At 42.7% G+C, this 24,758-nt stretch overlaps 1 protein-coding gene across 1 annotated transcript in view; it reads right to left on the bottom strand.

The window, feature by feature from the left end:
- Positions 1–22,853, bottom strand: part of TMEM232 (transmembrane protein 232) — a 258,845-nt gene extending 235,992 nt beyond the window's left edge. Inside the window, exons 1-2 of the mRNA XM_013965812.2 lie at positions 22,803–22,853; positions 17,997–18,078 (exon numbers count right to left, since the gene is read on the bottom strand). Of these exons, the coding sequence (XP_013821266.2) occupies positions 17,997–18,061 (65 nt within the window). The 5' untranslated portion in view covers positions 18,062–18,078; positions 22,803–22,853. The remainder of the gene's footprint in view (positions 1–17,996; positions 18,079–22,802) is intronic.

Below are 24,758 nucleotides of genomic sequence, written 5' to 3'. Positions count from 1 at the left end.
CTGGACGTATATCCTCTCTCCTGTGGGACGCTGAGTGGAGAGGTCTATAATACAAATGAACTTGTGAGGCTTTTGGAAGTGGACGCTGCTGCTGCTGAGTCACGTCAGTCGTGTCCAACTCTGTGCAACCACATAGACAGCAGCCCACCAGGCTCCCCCGTCCCCAGGATTCTCCAGGCAAGAACACTGGAGTGGGTTGCTATTTCCTTCTCCAATGCATGAAAGTAGAAAGTGAAGTCACTCAGTCGTATGTGACTCTTAGCGACCCCATGGACTTCAGCCTACCAGGCTCCTCCATCCATGGGATTTTCCAGGCAAGAGTACTGGAGTAGGTTGCCATTTCCTTCTCCATGGAAGTGGATAAGATCTGGAAATAAAGACTTTGGGTTCACCTATGTATTCAAAGCCATGACATTTCAAGAGGAACAGTACTGGGGGAAAAGAAAAAAAAAAGAATCAAGGGAGATCTTTGGACAAATCCCACAGATGGGAGGCAAGAGGGAAAGAACGGTAAATATGATAGGAGATTCAGGGAAATAGTACAGTGGAATTCAAGCAAGCATACAACTTGGGGTGCAAGCTCTGTGAGAGCCGTTCGTTACTCACAGTCCCTGCTCAGCCAGTGGGTCCAACTTCTATATCAGCGCCATGGCTCCACCCCCATGCCCTGGCCTTAGCTCACAGAGTCACAGTAGACATTTGGCTCTCGCCAGGCCAACTGAGGGGCTTCCCTGGTGGCTCGGCTGGTAAAGAATCCGCCTGCAATGCAGGAGACCCCGGTTCCATTCCTGGGTCGGGAAGTTCCCTGAGAAGGGAGAGGCCACCCACTCCAGGATTCCTGGGCTTCCCTGGTAGCTCAGATGGTAAAGAAACCACCCACAATGTGGGAGACCTGGGTTCCATCTTCAGGTTGGGAAGATCCCCTAGAGGAGGGTATGGCAGCCCACTCCAGTAATCTTGCCTGGAGAATCCCCATGGACAGAGGAGCCTGGCAGGCTATAGTCCATGGGGTTGCAAAGAGTCGGACACAACTGAGTGACTAAGTACAGCACAGGCCAGTTAAACCCTCTCTCCAGGGCTTTGAAATAATTAGCTAATACCTTCATCAGTTGATGTCAGAGCTGAAAGTTTATATATAGCCATGAGGTAGCTTTCATTGTCATTCAAGACAACAAAATCCCGCAAAGCACAGAGCTACTTGTTTGCTACTGTAAGCTTGATCCATGTTTGTTGGATTATTTGCTCACATACAGCCTGAGTTTATAGCCTAGTGTAGAATGAGACTGTATCTGTTGACCATTTTATCTCCAGTGTCTCTTGGAGACACATACTAATTAGCGAATGAATGAATGAGGCCTGGCTATATCTTCCACTCTCGCGTTCCACAAGAGCCCGGCATTCTTTCGGTGCATTTTCCTTTTGCTTAAGTTGGACATGTGCCTGTTCCTTGCAAACAAACAATATTAGACGGAGATGCCAAAGGAGAACAGACTGAAGATGAAAGCCGTGATCCACAACGTGCGTCTTGCGGAGATGAAGGCTGCGGGTGAGTGGCAGTATCACTGGAGACAATGCTCAGGAAGTCAGTGGAGGTTGTTTAAGAGTAGTCTGACTAGCTGAAACAGTATGCTTGGACTTCCCCAGTGGTCCAGTGGTTAAGACTTCATGCTTCCAGAGCAAGGGGTGTGGAGATGACCCCTGACCTTGTAACTAGATCCCACATGCCACAGCTAAGAGTGGGCGTGCTGCAGAAAAGACCCAGCACAGCCAAATGGGTAAATAAGTAAAAATAAATTAAAAAAACAAAACCAGAATCTAGATTTCATGGAGCTAATAAACACTACATGCTTTAAACATAGTACTAATAAAATCAACAATCAATCTGCTATACTTTTGGTAAGCTTGGTGTTTTGGGAAGGTGAAGGAAATGAAACTGAAATTTTAAATAACAATTCACCTGGCTGATGTTTCCTAAAACCCATAAGTACCAGCATAACTAAAGAATGGTCTGGCCCTTTCAGGTATGTATATGATACAACTGAGTGTATAAGCAATTCAGGAACAGGTTGAGTAATCTGAAGGGCATAAATAGAGAGTTGGGGATATGGGCATATATTTAGATTTATTCTATAAATATCTTCTGCACATTTGTCAGCCCTGATGCACTGATCTTGAATCTGGACTTTTGAAATGAGACACTGAAAATACACGTGGTCATTTCTGATGCCTGTGTAACTGATCACAGCACCTTCACAGTATGGATGTGCAAGAGGCTTTACGGTATGAGGCTGGAAATATAGGCCTCAGATCCACTTCTAAAAATATCTATGGTTCGATATGTTTGCATTAAGTCCTTCTTTTTCTTTAGGTCTTAAAGTTTGATTCAGTCTCAGCAAATGGAATACTGTCTTGAGCCTTGAAAATGCAAACCCTCCTCCTTAGTACTTACTAATAAAGAAAACGTCAAACAGGTGAGGGGGAAGGGGGCTGTTAATACAGAGTTCTGAGCAGAAAGCCATTTAGAAGAAACCGAAGGCTGAAAAATATTCACAAGAATAAAAACCTAGTTCCTTTTCTAAATGAATGTTCCTCTATTTATAACCATTCTATTCTGCATGTTAACACTCAGTGGTCCTTTCAAGGCTGTCTGTAAGAGACATCTAGACTTCTAAAGTTTAATGTCATCTCTCTTTAAATGTAATTAATAATACCAAAAAGGATTAATTAGATGGCATTGGAGACCCAGGAGATACTGGTTCGATCCCTGGGTCGGGAAGATCTGCTGGAGGAGGAAATGGCAACCCACTCCAGTGTTCTTGACTGCAGAATCCCATGGACAGAGGAGCCTGGCGGGCTACAGTCCGTAAGGGTCACAAAGAGTCAGACACGACTGAGTGGATACACACAGATACACGCAGGTAACAGTACTCAAGCTGACATATTTAACTGTTACTGATAGACAAATGTTGCCTACATTCCTTTGCTTGGAAAAGAACTTGCAACTTTATCTCTGTCCTTTCTCTCATTAGCCAAGAAAAGCAAAAATCAATGACTGATATATGCATGGTTTAAGATGAATCTGACTTTTCCTTTGAAAATGAGTTACTCTTCCATGCCACAAATAATGGTTTAATGAAATCAAAGACACTCCTCCTTCAGGAAGATCTCACCAAAATCGTAAGGGCAAAAAATGGAGCAGAACCATGGCAACACTTGTTCACCTTCTGTGACTTGGATGCATGTCTGCCAGAGAACCCTAAGAGCCAGCTGATTCAAGCGGAGACAGAGATGCTAGGGCCTGGGGTCAGCAAGTCTGAGGGAACAAAGTGAAGGGATACTAATGGCCACGTCTCAGTACCGTACACGAGCAAGGGGATGATGCACTATGTTTTACAGCAATCTCCCAGGATGTTGGCATTATAGCCAACTCTTCCCTGCTTACCCACCTGGATCAAGGCCTGAAAACAAGTTAATTCCGGTTAAGTGGCACAGTAAGAGAGTCATCTGGCAATAGAAAAAAGCTGACATGACAACCAAAGCTAGGGAGCACTGCTTGGAGGCTTTGTTCTAGAAAATTCAACTGAAGAAACACCTAAAAATATTTATTTCAAGGGTAAAGAAACCAGTGTAACTGTTAGAGAAGTGCAAAATAATGATAAATAATCAAGACAGAACCTTATTTCTCTTTCATGTGGTAGACCATGATAAGGAATCCAGGCTTGATATGGCAGCTCCAAGGAATTGGAAGTTCTGACTTTTTACCCCTGGCTAATCAGCTTTTCTCAACATACACCTTTTATTTCATGGCCTAAGATGGCAGAAAGTGAAGAGGAACTAAAAAGCCTCTTGATGAAAGTCAAAGAGGAGAGTGAAAAAGTTGGCTTAAAGCTCAACATTCAGAAAACGAACATCATGGCATCTGGTCCCATCACTTCGTGGGAAATAGATGGGGAAACAGCGGAAACAGTGTCAGACTTTATTTTGGGGGGCTCCAAAATCACTGCAGATGGTGAGTGCAGCCATGAAATTAAAAGATGCTTACTCCTTGGAAGGAAAGTTTATGACCAACCTACACAGCATATTCAAAAGCAGAGATATTATTTTGCCAACAAAGGTCCGTCTAGTCAAGGCTATGGTTTTTCCAGTGGATGTGAGAGTTGGACTGTGAAGAAATCTGAGCACCAAAGAATTGGTGCTTTTGAGCTGTGGTGTTGGAGAAGACTCTTGAGAGTCCCTTGGACTGCAAGGAGATCCAATCAGTAAGAGAGTCATTTCCTAGGCAGGTTGATAACAAGTCTAGGGGTCCCCAAGGAGGGAGGGGTCTGGAATTCTCAGGGAGGAAGAAAGGACAAACTATTTTTTTTCCTCCACATCCTTAGGATTATGTATCCTGCCAGAGGACAGTCTCTGGATTAAACCTTCTGGCTAATCCTGTTATCTTAAAATGTAAATTATGGGAGTGGGTCTGGTGAGATCTTTACAACCTCCAGACATTCTTTGGATTCATTGGAGAGTATATAACTCCATTGCTAACGCTAACAAGTGGGTACTCTTTCTATCCCCTTCTGATGTCTATGTCAGAAGCTTTCTCTATCTCCTTTATACTTTAATAAAACTCTATTACACAAAAGTTCTGAGCAATCAAGCCTCATCTCTGGCCCCAGATTGAATTCTTCTCCTCTGGAGGCCAAGAATCCTGGCATCTTTGCGTGGTTCAGCAACAACCTTTCACCAGTCCATCCTAAAGGACATCAGTCCTGGGTGTTCATTGGAAGAACTGATGCTGAAGCTGAAACTCCAATACTCTGTCCACCTCATGCGAAGAGTTGACTTATTGGAAAAGACTCTGATGCTGGGAGGGATTGGGGGCAGGAGGAGAAGGGGACGACAGAGGATGAGATGGCTGGATGGCATCACCGACTCGATGGACATGAGTTTGGGTAAACTGTGGGAGTTGGTGATGGACAGGGAGGCCTGGCGTGCTGTGATTCATGGGGTCGCAAAGAGATGGACAGGACTGAGCGACTGAACTGAACTGAACTCAAGATGTCTGCTCCAACGGCTGCAATCACATCCTCATTCCAACTAAAAAAATAAATGGAGAGGAACAAGAAAATATACTACTCTCTTTAAAAAGGCACACAAAAAGACCCTGAATAGCCAAAGCAATCTTGAGAAGGAAAAATGGAGTTGGAGGAATCTGGTTCCCTGACCTCAGACCATAATACAAAGCTACAGTAATCAAGACAGCATGGTACTGGCATGAAACAGAAATACAGACCAATGGTGCAGGGTTAAAAAGCTCAAAGAGAAACCCCTGCATTTATGGCCCCTAATCTACGACAAAGGAGGCAAGTATACACAAGGGAGAAAGGACAAAGGAGGCAAGCATATGCAAGGGAGAAAGAGCAGCCTCTCCAATAAGCGGTGCTGGGAAAACTGGACAGGAGCATGTAAAAGAATGGAATTCAAACACTTCTAACACCATACACAAAAATAAACTCAAAACGGATTAAAGACCTAAATGTGAGACTGGACAATATGAAACTCTTAAGAGGGAAACATAGGCAGAACACTTCTTGACATAAATCACAGCAAGTCCTTTTTTGACCCAACTTATACAGTAATGAAAATAAAACAAATGAGAGCTAATTAAACTTAAGTTTTTGTACACCAAAGGAAACCTTGTAAATGAGATGAAAAGATAATCCTGAGAATGGGAGAAAATATTGCAAACTAAGCCACTGACAGGCTTCCCCAGGGGCTCAGCTGGTAAAGAACCTGCCTGCAACGCAGGAGACCTGGGTGTCACGCCTGGGTCAGGAGGATCCCTGGAGAAGGAAATGGCAACCCACTGGACAGAGGAGCTGGGCAGAGAGGAAGGGCTTAATATCCAAACTATGAAACAGCTCATGCAGCTCAATATAAAAAGAACAAACAACCCAATTAAAAACTGGGCAGAAGGACTTCACTGGTGGTGCAGTGGATAAAGGGGAAAAGTTCAGGTTTATTAACACTTCAGAAAGCTTTGAAGACTATAGGACTATAACTCCCCAGGTATGGAAAAAAAAAGTCCCAGCAGCTTCTATGATACCGACGTAAAATAATCTAATAATTTGACTAAATCTTCCTAATGTAAGGTTTATATTCTTTTTAATTTTTTCCAGTCAGCTAATAAATGTGCATAGTTGATACAAGTCTTCAAAATCGTTTGGTCTTTCCCATCTCTAAAATGAAGGAGAAAGCGCAAAAGACCACAGTCCACTTTGATAAAACATTTCTTAGTTATAAAAGAAAACAGTAACAGAATAGTATGTTCTGGACCAGGAATTCACTCACGATTGCATGCTTCTCTTTGGTCCAGAACTGTGTGGACTTCAGCACCTCACTTTAAGGGTTTGCATGGAACCCTACATGCATTTTTTACCAGATGCCACACTAAGCCTGCAAAGCTCCTGTTTCTAAGACAAAGGAGTGAAGCAAATACAGTATGAGGTCTGACAATTCGTGCAACATATTGAAAAAAAAAAAAAAAGGTAAAATCCCTTCACGCAACATAGGTCTCCACCTCATCTCAAAGAGCTGATCCCAGGGCGAGACTCTGGTTTACTTTGATACAAGAGGCCGCTGATACAAGACCAACTGTGTTTTCTAAACGACTGCACAGTTAAAAAAAATCCAGGATTTTCAAGGTGCTGAAAAGTTACAGGAGACTCTCTCCACATTGTCTGACTAAATATCTGAGGTAAGAGCAGTCAGGACGAATCCTAATCTCTTCTTCCAACCTCAGAGAGCCTTAGAGAAAGCCACCTTGCTGCTCAGCTGAGAAGGAAAGAGAAAGAAAAAAAAAAATATATATATATATATATATATGATCAATCTCAACATAGATTCATACCTCAGTCTTAAGACTTATCAACAAATTATAAAACCATCATACTTATCTCCACAATATGCTCAAAAATATGTGCTGGCAACCTGAAACCATAAGTCTACATAGAAGATTTGAATAAAGATAAAAGAACTGCTAGAAGTTTAAGATATATTTTCAAAAGCTCAGTGGGTAAATTGGTAATAAGAGAGAATTAGTCATGTGAAAAACAGAGCATATATCAAAATAAATTACTCAAAATACAGAAAAAAAAAAAAGATGGAAAATGAGGACAAGAGGAAAAGACATGAAGTATGAAATGAGATGGTCTAATATGCACTCAGTCAAGGGTCTCACAGAAAGAGAAAGGTGATCTCTGAAGGAACGCCATCTAACGTGCTTTAGGAATGATGAAAGAGACACAGTTCACAGATACAAAGGGTACAAGAAATCCAGTAGAATAATTCTTTCTAAATAATTTATCACATCAGAGTAAAACTGCAGAATACAAGGGAAAAAGAAAATTTTCAAGGCACCTAAAGTTGCAGGAAACAGATTAACCTTTAAAGAAATAGCATCAAAGTTTCAACCAACTTCCCAACAGCACAAATGGAAGCTGTTAGTGGAATGATATCAATGTGCTGGGGAAAAAAACAGCGAAAGCAATAACAGACCAAGGATAATTTCATAGTCAGCTTTAAATTTCTTTCAAAAACAACATTTCTTTCAAGAATAAAATAAAGATACATTCAGACTAACAACAACAACAAAAATCTCACTAAGGAAAATGCAAAAAGTTATACATCTGGTGAAAGAAAAACTAGTCTGAGAAGTAACAAATAATGAAAAAGAAAGTAATGAGCCATAAATAAAATATAAAGGGAAATTAACTGTTTAAAATAGTAATGAAGCCTAGTGAGATTTAAAACACACACACACACAAAATACAACTTAAGCTTTAAAGTTTGAAAAAAATCATGCTTTATCACAAAATGTTTATAGCATTCCTTTTAAATCAAGACTATGATAAATATGCTTAGAATTAATGAGAGAATTTAGTGGTATCTCTAGGTAAAATCAATACACAAATATCAATTATCCTTCTAATGGCAATAGCTAGAGAAGATGTATATTTTTAAAAGTGCATAAAACTTAAAACAGAATCAAAAATACCAAATACAAAGGAATAAATCTAAGAAAAGACAGAGAGTATTACTATAAAAGATAACATCTAACTAAGAATGTAAAACATCTGTATTGGGGAAAATAAGACACTGATGGAAGAAATTAGAGACAACACAAACATAAACACATCCCTGTTTATAGATTTCAGTTCAGTTCAGTTGCTCAGTCATGTCCGACTCTTTGCGACCCCATGAATCGCAGCACGCCAGGCCTCCCTGTCCATCACCTACTCCTGGAGTTCACTCAGATTCACATCCATCGAGTCAGTGATGCCATCCAGCCATCTCATCCTCTGTCGTCCCCTTCTCCTCCTGCCCCCAATCCCTCCCAGCATCAGAGTCTTTTCCAATGAGTCAACTCTTCGCATGAGGTGGCCAAAGTACTGGAGTTTCAGCTTTAGCATCAGTCCTTCCAAAGAAATCCCAGGGTTGATCTCCTTCAGAATGGACCGGTTGGATCTCCTTGCAGTCCAGGGGACTCTCAAGAGTCTTCTCCAACACCACAGTTCAAAAGCACCAATTCTTCGGCGCTCAGCCTTCTTCACAGCCAACTCTCACATCCATACATGACCACAGGAAAAACCATAGCCTTGACTAGACAGACCTTAGTCGGCAAAGTAATGTCTCTGCCTTTGAATATACTATCTAGGTTGGTCATAACTTTTCTTCCAAGAAGTAAGCATCTTTTAATTTCATGGCTGCACTCACCATCTGCAGTGATTTTGGAGCCCCAAAAAATAAAGTCTGACACTGTTTCTACTGTTTCCCCATCTATTTCCCATGAAGTGATGGGACCAGATGCCATGATGTTCGTTTTCTGAATGTTGAGCTTTAAGCCAACTTTTTCACTCTCCTCTTTCACTTTCATCAAGAGGCTTTTTAGTTCCTCTTCACTTTCTGCCATAAGGGTGGTGTCATCTGCATATCTGAGGTTATTGATATTTCTCCCGGCAATCTTGATTCCAGCTTGTGTTTCTTCCAGTGTAGCGTTTCTCATGATGTACTCTGCATAGAAGTTAAATAAGCAGGGTGACAATATACAGCCTTGACGTACTCCTTTTCCTATTTGGAACCAGTCTGTTGTTCCATGTCCAGTGCTAACTGTTGCTTCCTGACCTGCATACAGATTTCTCAAGAGGCAGGTTAGGTGGTCTGGTATTCCCATCTTTTTCAGAATTTTCCACAGTTTATTGGGATCCACAGAGTCAAAGGTTTAATATTGTGAAAATGACCCTACTACCCAAAACAATCTACAGATTCAGTGCAATCCATATCAAAATACCAATGGCAATTTTCACAATATTAGAACAAATGGTTTTATTTTGCATGCAGACACAAGAGACCTTGAATGGCCAAACACATCTTGAGAAGGAACAGAGCTGGAACTGCTACATGATCTGATGCAGACAAAAGCCACATGTAATCAAAACCACATGGTGTCGGCACAAAAACATACGCACAGATCAACGGAAAAGAACAGAAAGCCCAGAAATGACCCTGTACACTTATGGCCAACTAATCTACGACTAAGGAGCCAGGACTATACAAGGGGAAAAGGTAGTCTTTTCAGTAGGTGGTGCTAGGAAAACTCAACAGCCACATTCAAAAGAATTAAATGTTTTCTTACACTATAAACAAAATTAACTCAAAATGGATTAAAGACCTAAATGTCATACTGGAAATAAATAAATAAAACTCCTAGAAGAGCACTTCCCTGGTGGTACAGTGGATAAGCATTTGCCTGCCAATGCAGGGGACATGGGTTCTATTCCTGGTCCAGGAAAATTTCACACATCTTAGGCCAAGTAGGGTTCCCTGGTGGCTCAGACGGTAAAGCATCTGTCCGCAATGCGGGAGACCTGGGTTCAATCCCTGGGTCAGGAAGATCCCCTGGAGAAGGAAATAGCAACTCACTCCAGTATTCTTGCCTAGAAAATCCCATGGATGGAGGAGCCTAGTAGGGTATAGTCCATGGGGTCACAAAGAGTCAGACACGACTGAACGACTTCACTTTCACTTGGGCCAGTTAAGCCCACGTGCCTCAGCTACTGAAGCCCCGGGTTCTAAAGGCCGTGATCTAGAGCAACTGCAAGAGGGGTCAGCACAAGAGCAGCCGCTGCGATGAGAAGCCCGCGCAGTGCAGGAGACCGTGCACAGCGAAGAAGACCCAGGACAGACAAAAGTAAGCAAATAAATAAATAAAAATTAAAAAAAAAACCTCCTAGAAGGAATCATAGAAAACTCTTCAATGTAAATTATTGCAAATGTCTGTTGGATATTTCTCCTAAGGCAAAGGAAACAGAAGCAGAAATAAACAAATGGAACCTAATTAAACGTAAAAGCTTCACTTAAGAAAGGAAACCACCAACCAAGTGAAAAATAATCTTCTGAACAGGAGAAACTGACATGACTGATAAAGGATTAATAATCAAAATTCACAAACAGCTCATATAACTCAATACCAAAAGTAAACAAATATCTTGATTAAAAAACAGGCCTGAGTAGACATTATTCCAAAGAGGATATACAGCCCAACAGGCACATGAAAAGATGCTTCACACCTCTCATCAGAGAAATGCAAATCAAAACCGCAGTGAAATGTCACCTCAGACCTGTCAGAACGTCTGTCATCAGAAAGACCACAAATAATGAACGCTGATGAGGATGTGGAGAAAGGGGAATTCTTGTACAATGTTGATGAGGATGTGAAGACAAGGAAATTCTTGCACAATGTTGATGTGGATGTGAAGAAAAGAGAATTCTTGCACGATGTTGATGAGGATGTGGGGAAAGGGAATTCTTGCACAATGTTGCTGGGAATGAAACTGGTGCAGCCATGGTGCAAAACAATGTGGAAGTTCCTCAGAAACTGAAAGAGAATTACCATACGATCCAGCAAGTCCACTTCTAGGTACACATCTGAAGAAAATGGAAACACTAATTTGAAAAGATTAAGCACCTCAACGTTCATCAGCAGCATTTACAACAACCAAGATATGAAAGCAATCTAAGTGTTCATCAACAGATGAGTGGATAAAAAATGTGATATAAACATTAAATGGAATAATACTCAGCCATAAAAATGAATGAAACTTTCCTATTTGCAACATGGACCTGGAGGTTATTAGGCTTACTGAAGTAAATCAGATAGAGAAAGACAAATATTGTATGTTACCATTTATATTTTGAGTATAAAAAATAAAGCAAAATATATAAATGTAACAAAACAGAAAGAGACTCACAGGCAGAGAGAATAAACTAGCAATTACCACTGGGGAGAGGGAAGGAGGTAGGGAAATGTCGAGGTAAGGTATTAAGAGGTACACACTACTATGAATAAAATAAATAAGCTACAAAGATATATTGTACATCACAGGGAATATAGCCAATATTATAATAACTTTGAATGTAGTACAGTTTCCAAAAACTTTAAATCACTATATTCTATGCCAGCAATTATTATTTTGAACTACACCTCGATAAAATAAAAATTTTAAGTAGAAATAATATGTAGGATTATTACTGAAGAAGAAATTTGGAAAATGTGTCATATTGACTATTAAATAGTATCACTAAATGACAGTGATTAAAGCAGCTTGGTGTTAATATAAAAATGGACAGGCAATTCCCCAAGAGTCCAGTGGTTCAGACTTGGTGCTTTCACTGCAAGCTCCCAGGTTCTATCCCTGTCCAGGGACTAAGACAAGCTGCATAGTTTGGCCAAAATAATGATAACAATAAGGGACAAATAGACCAGGGAAACAGAAAAGAGAGCCCAGAAACATACCCACTATATGTGGACACGATTTATGTAATAGTTGTGCGAGAAAAATAGTGAAGAAAGACATTCTTTTTGATACATGACACTGATCAAGTTGGCGTGTACACAAAAATGAGGAACTGGACCATCACTTATCATCAACAAAAGTCATTTCCATATATGTTTACAGAGAAAACAGTAAGATTAAAAAATAATAATTTATAACAATATCCACCTGATCTTGTGGTATAGACAGTTTTTAACCAAGTTACAAAAATGAATGATCACTAAAGACAGAATTAATAATACAAATGAACTTACTTAAAAAACAGAAACAGACTCACAGGCTTAGAGAACAAGCTCTTGGTTGCCAAGGGGATGCGGCAGTTAAGCACTTTGGGAAGGTCATGTACACACCTCTATATTTAAAATGGAACCAACAGAAACGTATTGGATAGCACATGGAATCCTCACATTATGTGCCAGCCTAGATTAATGAGGCATTTTGAGAATGTATACATGTATATGCATGGCTGAGTCCCTTTACTGTTCACCTGAAACTATCACTACATTGTAAACTGATGGTTCAGCTCAGTCACGTCCGACTCTTTGTGACCCCACGGACTGCAGCAGGCCAGGCCTCCCTGTCCATCACAAACTCCCAGAGTTCACTCAAACTCATGTCCATTGAGTCAGTGATGCTACCCAACCATCTCATCCTCTGTTGTCCCCTTCTCCTCCCGCCCTCAATCTTTCCCAGCATCAGGGTGTCTTCAAATGAGTCTGCTCTTCAGATCAGGTGGCCAAAGGATGGGAGCTTCAACTTCACCATCAGCCCTTCCAATGAATATCCAGGACTGATTTCCTTTAGGATGGACTGGTTGGATTTCCTTGCAGTCCAAGGAACTCTCAAGAGTCTTCTCCAACACCACAGTTCAAAAGCATCAATTCTTCAGTTCTCAGCTTTCTTTATAGTCCAACTCTCACATCCATATGACTACTGGGAAAAACATAGCCTTGACTAGATGGACCTTTGTTGGCAAAGTAATATCTCTGCTTTTTAATATGTTGTCAAGGTGGGTCATAACTTTTCTTCCAAGGAGAAAGCATCTTAATTTCATGGCTGAGTCACCATCTGCAGTGATTTTGAAGCCCCAAAAAATAAAGTATAACACTGTTTTCATTATTTTCCCATCTATTTGCCATGAAGTGATGGGAATGGATGCCATGATCTTCGTTTTCTGAATGTTGAGCTTTAAACCAACTTTTTCACTCTCCACTTTTACTTTCATCAAGAGGATTTTTAGCTCCTCTTCACTTTCTGCCATAAGGGTGGTGTCATCTGCATATCTGAGGTTATTGATATTTCTCCCAGCAATCTTGATTCCAACTTGTGCTTCATCCAGTCCAGCATTTTGCATGATGTACTCTTCATACGAGTTAAATAAGCAGGGTAACAATATGCAGCCTTGAGGTACTCATTTTCCTATTTGGGACCAGTCTGTTGTTCCATGTCCAGTTCCAACTGTTGCTTCCTGACCTGCATACAGATTTCTCAAGAGGCAGGTTAGGTGGTCTGGTATTCCCATCTCTTTCAGAATTTTCCACAGTTTATTGTGATCCACACAGTCAATGGCTTTGGCATAGTCAATAAGGCAGAAGTAGATGTTTTTCTTTTTCAATGATCCAGTGGTTGTTGGCATTTTCATCTCTGGTTCCTCTGCCTTTTCTAAATCCAGCTTGAACATCTGGAAGTTCACAATTCATGTACTGTTGAAGCCTGGTTTGGAGAATTTTGAGCATTACTTTGCTAGCGTGTGAGATGATGCAATTGTGCGGTAGTTTGAGCATTCTTTGGCATTGTCTTTCTTTGGGTTTGGAATGAAAACTGACCTTTTCCAGTCATGTAGCCACTGCTGAGTTTTCCAAATTTTGTGACATATTGAGTATAACACTTTCACAGCATCATCTTTTAGGATTTGAAACAGCTCAACAGGAATTCCATCACCTCCACTAGCTTTGTTTGTAGTGATGCTTCCTAAGACCCACTTGACTTCACATTCCAGGATGTCTGGCTCTAGGTGAGTGAACACAGCATCCTTATTATCTGGGTTGTGAAGATCATTTCTGTATAGTTCTTCTGTGTATTCTTGCCACCTCTTCTTAATATCTTCTGCTTCTGTTAGGTGCATACCATTTCTGTCCTTTATTGAGCCCATCTTTGCATGAAATGTTCCCTTAATATCTAATTTTCTTGAAGAGATCTCTAGTCTTTCCCATTCTGTTGTGTTCCTCTATTTCTTTGCATTGATCGCTGAGGAAGGCTTTCTTATCTCTCCTTGCTATTCTTTGGAACTCTGTATTTAAATGGGTATGTCTTTCCTTCTCTCCTTTGCCTTTAGCTTCTCTTCTTTTCTCAGCTATTTGTAAGGCCTCCTCACCTATCATTTTTGCCTTTTTGCATTTCTTTTTCTTGAGGATTGTCTTGATCATGGGGCTTCCCTCAGCTCAGGTGGTAAAGAATCTGCGTGCAATGCAGGAGACCCGGGTTCTATTCCTGAGTTGGGAAGATCCTCTGGAGAAGGAAATGGAAACCCACTACAGTGTTCTTGCCTGGAGAATCCCATGGACAGAGGAGCCTGGCAGGCTACAGTCCATGGAGTCAGACATGACTTAGCGACTGAAGAGACAGAGATCACTTGATCACTGCCTCCTGTACAATGTTAAGAACTTCCGGCAATAGTTCTTTAGGTACTCTATCAGATCTAATCCCTTGAATCTATTTGTCACTTCCACTGTGTAATCATATGGAGAAGGAAATGGCAACCCACTCCAATACTCTTGCCTGGAATATCCCATGGATGGAGAATCCTGGTAGCCTACAGTCCTTTGGGTCACAAAGAGTCGGACAAACTGAGCAACTTCACTTTCACTTCCATTGTATAATCATGAGGGATTTTATTTAGGTCATACCTGAATGGTCTAGTGGTTTTCCCGTTTCTTCAATTTTACCGCAGTACAAAATGGTTTTGTTGTTTAAAAAAAAAGAAAGAAAAAAAAACAGAATTAACATGTTCTGTTTGATATAGTCAATAATTCCATCTCTCGGTATGTACTTTAGGAAATGGAATGGAAAATATGATTTATGTATCTTCTTATCTATTAAAGTGAAAAAGTGAATGGAAATAATATATGCCACAATTATACCTGGAAGGACATGTGGTCAAAGCAGTTTATCTGCTATCTATTCTTTATTAATTAATCAGGGCTTCCCAGATGGTGCACATGGTAAAGAACCCACCTGCCAACGCAGGACATGTAAGAGACCTGGGTTCCATCCCTGGGGGGGTCGGGAAGATCCCCTGGAGAAGGAAATGGTAACCCACTCCAGTATCCTGCCTGGAGAATCCGATGGACAGAGGCGCCCGGCGGGCTACAGTCTACAGTGTTGCACAGAGTTGGACACGACTGAGGCGAGTTGGCACTCATGCACGCATTCTTGATTAAAGAAAAATATTTGAAACAAACAGAAATACGTCCACACGTAAATTTTATCACATACTCTACTGTGCTCTCTAGGGTCTTATACACTTCCTGGTGCTACAGGGGCCAGGAGTCCTCCTGCCAGCGCAGGGGATGGAGGTTCAATCCCCGGTCCAGGACGACTCCACAGCTGCAGAGCCAGTGCGCCCGCAGGCCACAGCAAGTAAGCCTGCTCTCTAAGCCCGCGAGCCGTAAGGAGGGAGCTCACAGGCCACAGCAAGTGAGCCTGCGCTCTAAGCCCACGAGCCGGGAGGACTGAGCCCGCAGGCCACAGTTACTGAGCCTGTGCTCTAAGCCATGAGCCGGGAGGACCGAGCCCGCACGCCACAGTTACTGAGCCTGCGCTCTAAGCCCGTGAGCCAGGAGGACCGAGCCTGCAGGCCACAGTTACTGAGCCTGCGCTCTAAGCCCGCGAGCTGGAAGGACTGAGCCTGCAGGCCACAGCTACTGAGCCTGAGCTCTAAGTCCACGAGCTGGAAGGACTGAGCCCGCAGGCCACAGCTACTGAGCCTGTGCTCTAAGCCCGCGAGCTGGAAGGACTGCGCCCGCAGGGCACAGCTACTGAGCCTGCGCTCTAAGCCCGCGAGCTGGAAGGACTGAGCCTGCAGGCCACAGCTACTGAGCCTGCACTCTAAGTCCACGAGCTGGAAGGACTGAGCCCGCAGGCCACAGCTACTGAGCCTGTGCTCTAAGCCCGCGAGCTGGAAGGACTGCGCCCGCAGGGCACAGCTACTGAGCCTGCGCTCTAAGCCCGCGAGCTGGAAGGACTGAGCCTGCAGGCCACAGCTACTGAGCCTGCGCTCTAAGCCCGCGAGCTGGAAGGACTGTGCCCGCAGGGCACAGCTACTGAGCCTGCGCTCTAAGCCCGCGAGCTGGAAGGACTGCGCCCACAGGGCACAGCTACTGAGCCTGCGCTCTAAGTCCACGAGCTGGAAGGACTGCGCCCGCAGGCCACAGCTACTGAGCCTACGCTCTAAGCCCACGAGCTGGAAGGACTGAGCCCGCAGGCCACAGCTACTGAGCCTGCGCTCTAAGCTCGCGAGCTGGAAGGACTGCGCCCGCAGGGCACAGCTCCCGAGCCTGCGCTCTAAGTCCACGAGCTGGAAGGGCTGCGCCCGCAGGGCACAGCTACTGAGCCTGCGCTCTAAGCCCGCGAGCCAGAAGGACCGCGCCCGCAGGCCACAGCTACTGAGCCTGCACTCTAAGCCCGCGAGCTGGAAGGACTGAGCCCGCAGGCCACAGCTACTGAGCCTGCACTCTAAGTCCACGAGCTGGAAGGACTGCGCCCGCAGGCCACAGCTACTGAGCCTGCACTCTAAGCCCGCGAGCTGGAAGGACCGAGCTCACAGGCCACAGCTACTGAGCCTGAGTTCTAAGCCCAATAGCTGGGAGGTCTGAGCTCACAGGTCACAGCTACTGAGCCTGCGCTCTAAGTCCACGAGCTGGAAGGACTGAGCCCGCAGGCCACAGCTACTGAGCCTACACTCTAAGCCCGCGAGCTGGAAGGACTGAGCCCGCAGGCCACAGCTACTGAGCCTACACTCTAAGCCCGCGAGCTGGAAGGACTGCGCCCGCAGGCCACAGCTACTGAGCCTACACTCTAAGCCCGCGAGCTGGAAGGACTGCGCCCGCAGGGCACAGCTACTGAGCCTGCGCTCTAAGCCCGCGAGCTGGAAGATCTGAGCTCACAGGCCACAGCTACTGAGCCTGAGTTCTAAGCCCAATAGCTGGGAGGTCTGAGCTCACAGGTCACAGCTACTGAGACTGCGCGCTAAGCCCATGAGCTGGGAGGACTGACCCTGCAGGCCACAGTGACTGAAGCCCACGTGCTCCAGGGCCTGTGCTCCACAGGGAGAGAAAAGCCCGTGGTTGAAAGAAGCCATGCACTGCAGTGAAGAGGGCCCCACCCGCCAGAACTACACACACTGTAGTAACAAGGGCCACGCCCGCTGCAACCAGAGAAGGCCTGAGCGCGGCAACGAGGACCCGCACACCCAAAGAAGCTCTTAAATTTCTCAGAATCCCAAACCATTTTTGAATTAACAAACTTTGGTCTAGTCACTTACTTCACTTCAGAAACCTATCCCAAAGAAATCCTTTGAAATGCAGAAAAATATTCTACTGTGGCTTACTTTGAAACAGCAAAGGGCTTAGAAATAACTAAGATGCTTCATCATTCAGTAGTTATTGAACACTTCTCTTATGCATTTCATGGATTAGTACAGCAACTTAAATTTTTTGAAATATATGATCTTATAAAAAATCATTACAAAGTTATTACTTTATAGAATAGTAGTTATTTAACTATGAGGGATTCTCTGGTGGCTCAGTGGTAAAGAATCTGCCTGCTGATGCAAGTTTGATTCCTAGGTCAGGAAGATCCCCTGCAGAAGGAAATGGCAACCCACTCCAGTATTCTCGCCTGGATATTCTTGCCTCCAGTAATCCCATGGACAGAGGACCCTGATGGGCTAGTCCATGGGGTCACAAAACAGTTGAACATAACTTAAGGACTAAACAACAACATTGAATTATGAGCAATTATATTTTACTCTTCACAATTTTCTGTAACTTTCTAAATTCTACAATATATATGGGTCTACTACTTTAATAGTATGAAGTTTTCTTTCAAACTTACTTTGATTTTCCATAAGAGGAAGATACTACTTCAGATTTACCAATCACAGGTGATTTATTAGGCATGTTCACAGATCATAAACCTAAAGAGAAATATTAAATTTTATATTAGAATACAAATTCATTCACAGTACCCAGTAATACATTTCATGCAAATTCATGACTTAATGGGAAAAGGGTGGTAAGAAGGAAAATCAGGCTTAGGAGTAAAACTATATTAAGGAAGAACTTAAATTTAAAATTCAGACCTAGGAGTCAAACTCAGCTTTTAAGTCCATGTTATTTATACTATGTCACCATTATAAACTGATTGTTTCATATAGTGCTCAGTCTTTGCTATACTTTAGCAGTTTAGTCAGCAAAACTGTTAAAAGAGCAGCGCAGCATAGTAAAGAGAACACAACCAGACTAATTTACTGAATTATATCTGCCTTCTCACTTGCACAATGGGAACAGTACCTCCTTATAGAGTTTCTGGAAGAAATAAACAAGTCAAAATACATAGATTGGTTAGAAAAGAGCCTAGCATATAGTAAGCTTTATCTAAGTGCTTGTGATAATCATTAGATTACTAAGCTTTCTGTTTTTTGTTTTTAAATCACTTGTAAAGTGTTTTTATGTCTGGTTTTTTTTTCCCATTTAGATTATGCTTTCTCTGCTGACTCTCACATCCACATTTATTACCCTTGTGAAATATTTCTGAGCACATTTTATTAGTGTATGATCAAAACTAGATCACACTATTTTGTGTTTAGTGGAGTAGTCAGACGCATAATGAAATAATGAAATGGATAGACTTATATTAAATTATCTTGCATATCATTTTTTAAGATAGCTAATTTTTTAAACTGGGTCATTAGCCAAGGTGCTAGCAGGAAGTGGACAGCACCCTTAAATGGGGTAACTGAATAAAGCGATTTTCCAAATGTGTGAGCAGAGACATTCACGTAAAAAGGTTTAGAAAAATCCAAGATGTGCCATTCTCAGGGGCTGGCAAGAAGAGAGAGAACCGTTACTATGCTCAGGATGGAGGGGCAGAAGGGCCCCGAATGGACAGCTGTAGGAGGACGGTGCTCAAGGAGCATCTTCAGCCTTTGATGGAGAGATGCAGCTGACCTGAGCCCGCCTGCCACGCGGGAGCCCCCAGCACTGCACTCCAGTCACCTACCTGCGCCTCCATCTGCTAAACCAAACTGGATGCCAGAAGGTGCAGGGCAAAGTGGAGAAGGGTGGAAGGCCGACCAGGAGGGGCAATGGGAAAATACACAGCAAGAAATATGTATCATAAACATAAAATATTATTATCTCTCACTGCTTCTAATAATCCACGTCCATCAGAACATAGAGCATTATCTCTTACTGCTTCTCATAATCCATGTCCATTAGAACATAGAGCAGACGTATTTTTAAGTCAGCAACTGTACAGTGACATTACAGGGATGTCATTCAGAGTTGCTGCTGCTGCTACTAAGTCGCATCAGTCATGCCTGATTCTGTGTGACCCCATGGACAGCAGCCCACTAGGCTCCCCTGTCCACGGGATTCTCCAGGCAAGAATACTAGAGTGGGTTGCCAGAGTTGGCCTAACTTTAATATAAAATGTAAGTTATTTCCAAGTAGGATTGATATATTCAGGAAGTTATTTTATAAAACAGTTAACATCTTATTGAATATTTCCACCTTAAAAGGCACTTAGAAAAAAAATAATTTATGAGGAAGTGAATTGAAGACAAATGGATCTTAATATGCTTGTGTTGGGCATAGTGCCGTCTAGTCACCAACTTGTATCTGACTCTGTGCCCCGTGGACTTAGCACACCAGGCTCCCCTGTCCTCTACTGTCTCTGAGTTTGTTCCAACTCATGTCCATTGAGTCAATAATACTAGCTAACCGTCTCATCCTCTGCTGCCCTTTTCTCCTTTGGCCCTCAATCTTTCCCACCATCAGGGTCTTTTCCAATGAGTCGGCTCTTGGCATCAGGCGGCCAAAGTTTTGGAGCTTCAGCATTAGTCCTTCCAATGGCATATTAACCTAGAGCTTTTAGCTGTTTCCTGATATATTTCACAGGACCGACTAGGATCAGTCATAATTTTTGAAACTGCAAAAGTTAGAGACTATTTTAGAAATTCTCCCTTGATCACTGAACCTATTGTCCAAAGAGTCGCCACATCTGTGGGTAAAGAGTCCTTACATGGTGGGTATTCGCACTATCTACTCAGCATGCACGTTCCATAAAACCCTGTTGATGAGATCTCCCCAGACTGGATGGGCAGAAAACACCAAATTGCTGTAAAAGACACTTACTCTTGGGAGCACATACCTTGATAGTAAAAGTCCTTAACCAACACTAGTTTATGAGCCAAAATCTGAATAGTACTGTGATATATGAGAGAGATAAGACTGTCTATTTTATTATTACTCTTGCTGTCAGCTAAAAAAAGGAAACAGCAACCAAATGATCTCAAATCTCCAAAAAGAGAAGAGGAATGTCTTCAGAAACGTCTGCCATAGAGATGGTGGAACCACAGCCTCAGGCAGGTGAAGAGACAAAGAAAACAAGACTCAAAATGACTTCTGCTCCTGACCCCACAAAAACTCAAAAAAGTGAATACAAAAATGTCATTAGCTTTCACAAAATTTTCCTAAGAATATTCCTCAAATTCTTAGTATCTTCTAAAACCTGAAGTCAATAGTAGCAGGAATTGTTGCTACTATTATTATATGTGCAACAGGATTTTTTGCATTGTATTACTATAATCAGTCACACATATTAATCATTCAGTTCAGTTCAGTCACTCAGTCACGTCTGACTCTTTACAACCCCATGAATCGTAGCACGCCAGGCCTCCCTGTCCATCACCAACTCCCGGAGTTCATCACACTCACGTCCATCGAGTCCGTGATGCCATCCAGCCATCTCATCCTCTATCGTCCTCTTCTCCTCCTGCCCCCAATCACTCCCAGCATCAGAGTCTTTTCCAATGAGTCAACTCTTCGCATGAGGTGGCCAAAGTACTGGAGCTTCAGCTTTAGCATCGTTCCTTCCAAAGAAATCCCAGGGCTGATCTCCTTCAGAATGGACTGGTTGCATCTCCTTGCAGTCCAAGGGACTCTCAAGAGTCTTCTCCAACACCACAGTTCACAAGCATCAATTCTTCAGCGCTCAGCCTTCTTCACAGTCCAACTCTCACATCCATACATGACCACTGGAAAAACCATAGCCTTGACTAGACGAACGTTTGTCAGCAAAGTAATGTCTCTGCTTTTGAATATGCTATCTAGGTTGGTCATAACTTTTCTTCCAAGAAGTAAGCATCTTTTAATTTCATGGCTGCAGTCACCATCTGCAGTGATTTTGGAGCCCCAAAAAATAAAGTCTGACACTGTTTCCACTCTTTCCCCATCTATTTCCTATGAAGTGATGGGACCAGATGCCATGATCTTCATTTTCTGAATGTTGAGCTTTAAGCCAACTTTTTCACTCTCCACTTTCACTTTCATCAAGAGGCTTTTTAGTTCCTCTTCACTTTCTGCCATAAGGGTGGTGTCATCTGCATATCTGAGGTTATTGATATTTCTCCCAGCAATCTTGATTCCAGCTTGTGTTCCTTCCAGCCCAGCGTTTCTCATGATGTACTCTGCATAGAGGTTAAATAAGCAGGGTGACAATATACAGCCTTGACGTACTCCTTTTGCTATTTGGAACCAGTCTGTTGTTCCATGTCCAGCTCTAACTGTTGCTTCCTGACCTGCATATAAGTTTGTCAAGAGGCAGGTCAGGTGGTCTGGTATTCCCATCTCTTTCAGAATTTTCCACAGTTTATTGTGATTCACACAGTCAAAGGCTTTGACATAGTCAATAAAGCAGAAATAGATGTTTTTCTGGAACTCTCTTGCTTTTTCGATTAGTCAAGCTAAAACACTCAACGTCTAATATACTATTTGATAAAAAGGATTTTTGAACCATTTATTAAAAACTACATGGGAGATTTGTACCTTTTATGCCTCCCCAAGAGACTCCTGAGAGCCCCTGGGACTGCAAGGAGATCCAGCCAGTCCACTCTGAAGGAGATCAGCCCTGGGATTTCCTTGGAAGGAATGAGGCTAAAGCTGAAACTCCAGTACTTTGGCCACCTCATGAGAAGAATTGACTCATTGGAAAAGACTCTGATTCTGGGAGAGATTGGGGGCAGGAGGAGAAGGGGATGACCGAGGATGAGATGGCTGGATGGCATCACGGACTCGATGGACGTGAGTCTGAGTGAACTTCGGGAGTTGGTGATGGACAGGGAGGCCTGGCGTGCTGCGATTCATGGGGTCGCAAAGAGTCGGACACGACTGAGCGACTGAACTGAACTGAAGACAGCTACATGCAGTGATGGTGACTTGTGAATTGTATAGAAAGAGACAAAAAGTGGCTTCTCTCACGGTCTTTAGTAACCTGGATACCCTTCACTGGAGAGCTTGCAGCTGGGCAAACATGTCCTTCAGCAACAGAATACAAAGAAACTATAAAGGCCGAAAAATAACTGTGACGCAGCTGGGGCACCTTATGAGCCATTAGATACAGAAAGGTCACAAATCAACTATCATCTGAGGAGCAGAGGGGCAAAGCATGTGCCTGACCCGTGGCCACAGCACAACCACAGGGGTGGGCGGACCTAAGCCGCCTGCAGCCTGCTGCACGAGTCTGCCTTCAAGGTCGCAGCACGGAAGGGACCAGGCCGCCCTCCGCGAGGGTGAGCAAGGGCGCCTGTTTCCACTTTGATTTCCTCCTGCTGTCTGAGTTCCTCATCCAGCCTCTTACCTCTTTCTACCAATTAGAGAGTCCAGGGACTAGAGTCAGCAACACCCAGACCACCTGAAAAGTGGAAGAGAAAATGAAAACGAGGCCACATCCTTTTGAGTGATCTGCCATCAAATACAAAAACTCGCTTGGTTGACTGCTGGGAAATCGCAACAATTAAATGTAGAGATTCAAACGGAATGCTAAACTGGATTTTTCCACATTTAGATCATTGTCAAGGAATAGCCATCATTTTTTCCTGAATCAGCAAACTGTGACATTAGGGTAAAAATGAGGCTTTTTTAATAAGCTAAATAGAACTTTAAGATTTAAATATCCTTTTATTCTCTATGGTACCCCAAAATGCAGAGTACTGCCTGAGTTTGTGGACTGAAATGGAAACAAAATTTTAGGTGAATAAAATTGAGCTTAAAGGCTAGATCAAAAGACCTTGAAATTGATTTTTAAAAATAACGTCTATTAATTTGAAATAAAAGGTTAAAAAAAATCATACTGACATCAACTATTTCGAAGACCTGCTCCCACCTCCACTCTTGATACAATCTCTTGGCCATTCCAGCACCCACTATGGTCTGCAACAAGGCCCGTCTTCTCTACCACATTCCAGAGATGATTTTCAATAATTTAAATAGACTCTGAAAATTTATCTCGCATATTTATCTGAAGTGGGCAAGTAAATAGCTTGTTTTTACCTTCTACTTCAGACATGATTTGTATATTAAATGATATCTACCTTTAAATGTATTTTAGTTCACAAAACATCTGCAATCTAGTTTCTGTTATCCCCACCCTGAGACAATCTTTCCAAGGCTGACTATGATTTCCAGGTGGACAATTCCACTATCAGTTTTTCTGTACTGGTCTCCCTGATCCCTGTGCTATAGTTAGTGATTTCACCATTCCTTCTGGAAATAAGTCTTTCTCATTCATCACATTTCTCCCTCGGCCCGTCTCCCTGCCTCTGTGACGTCTCCTCCCCAGACGCTTGTCTGGGGCAGTGGATACATGTGCAAGTGCAGGAAGCAACTAACTCTAAACTCCGTCTCCAGCGCCGCAGGCTGCATCTGTTACTGTGCAGACTGCTTAGCTTGCAGCTACCCCAGTGTCCTCATATATGAGGTACCTTCTGTCAGTGACTCATTAGTCAAGGGAAGAATACAACTCATTAGTGTTTGTCCTTTGTGTAACAGTCTAACCAATCACATACATACAATAAAGACCTCAGACGTAAAAGATTATATAATTAATACACCACATGGTATGCACAGAATTGACAGTTGTTAAATCTGGGACTCTAAGAAAAGGAAGATTCATCTACTATGCTCTCAACTCTTCTGCATGGTTAAACCTTTTATAGTCACACATGCACTGTGCTGTGCTTAGTCACTCAGGCATGTCCGACTCTTTGTGACCCTACAGCCCACCAGGCTCCTCTGTCCATGGGATTCTCCACGCCGGAATACTGGAGTGGGTGCCATGCCCTTCTCCAGGGAATCTTCCCGGCCCAGGGATCAAATCCAGGTCTCTGACACTGCAGGTGGATTCTTTACCATCTGAGCCACCAGGAAGGCCCATGTCATACACACACACACACACATATGCATACATGTATACATATATATTTTGGTCACAGCAAGTGTTTGGCAGGATCTTAGTTCCCCTACCAGGGATTGAACCGTGGCCTCAGGCAGTAAAAGAGCCACGTGCTAACCATTGAACCACCAGGGAATTTCTTATAATAAAAATTTTATAAGTACTGATTGACAATCACATATATTTAATCATTTTTTTACAGCATTTAATTAAAAATTACAAAGTAACCATATTTACATAGATGCAGTATATATCTATTTCTTTAAATGTTAATAAACCAAAAAAGACATAATATCTAACTATTTCAATACCAAAAGAATAACCCTAACACTTGAACAAAAACTATTTTAAAATGCTAATACA

The sequence above is a fragment of the Capra hircus genome, chromosome 7 (assembly GCF_001704415.2).
Source record: "Capra hircus breed San Clemente chromosome 7, ASM170441v1, whole genome shotgun sequence".
NCBI classification, from domain to species: Eukaryota; Metazoa; Chordata; class Mammalia; order Artiodactyla; family Bovidae; genus Capra; species Capra hircus.
Note: the sequence above shows the minus strand (reverse complement) of the source record. Positions and strands in the feature narration are given on the sequence as shown.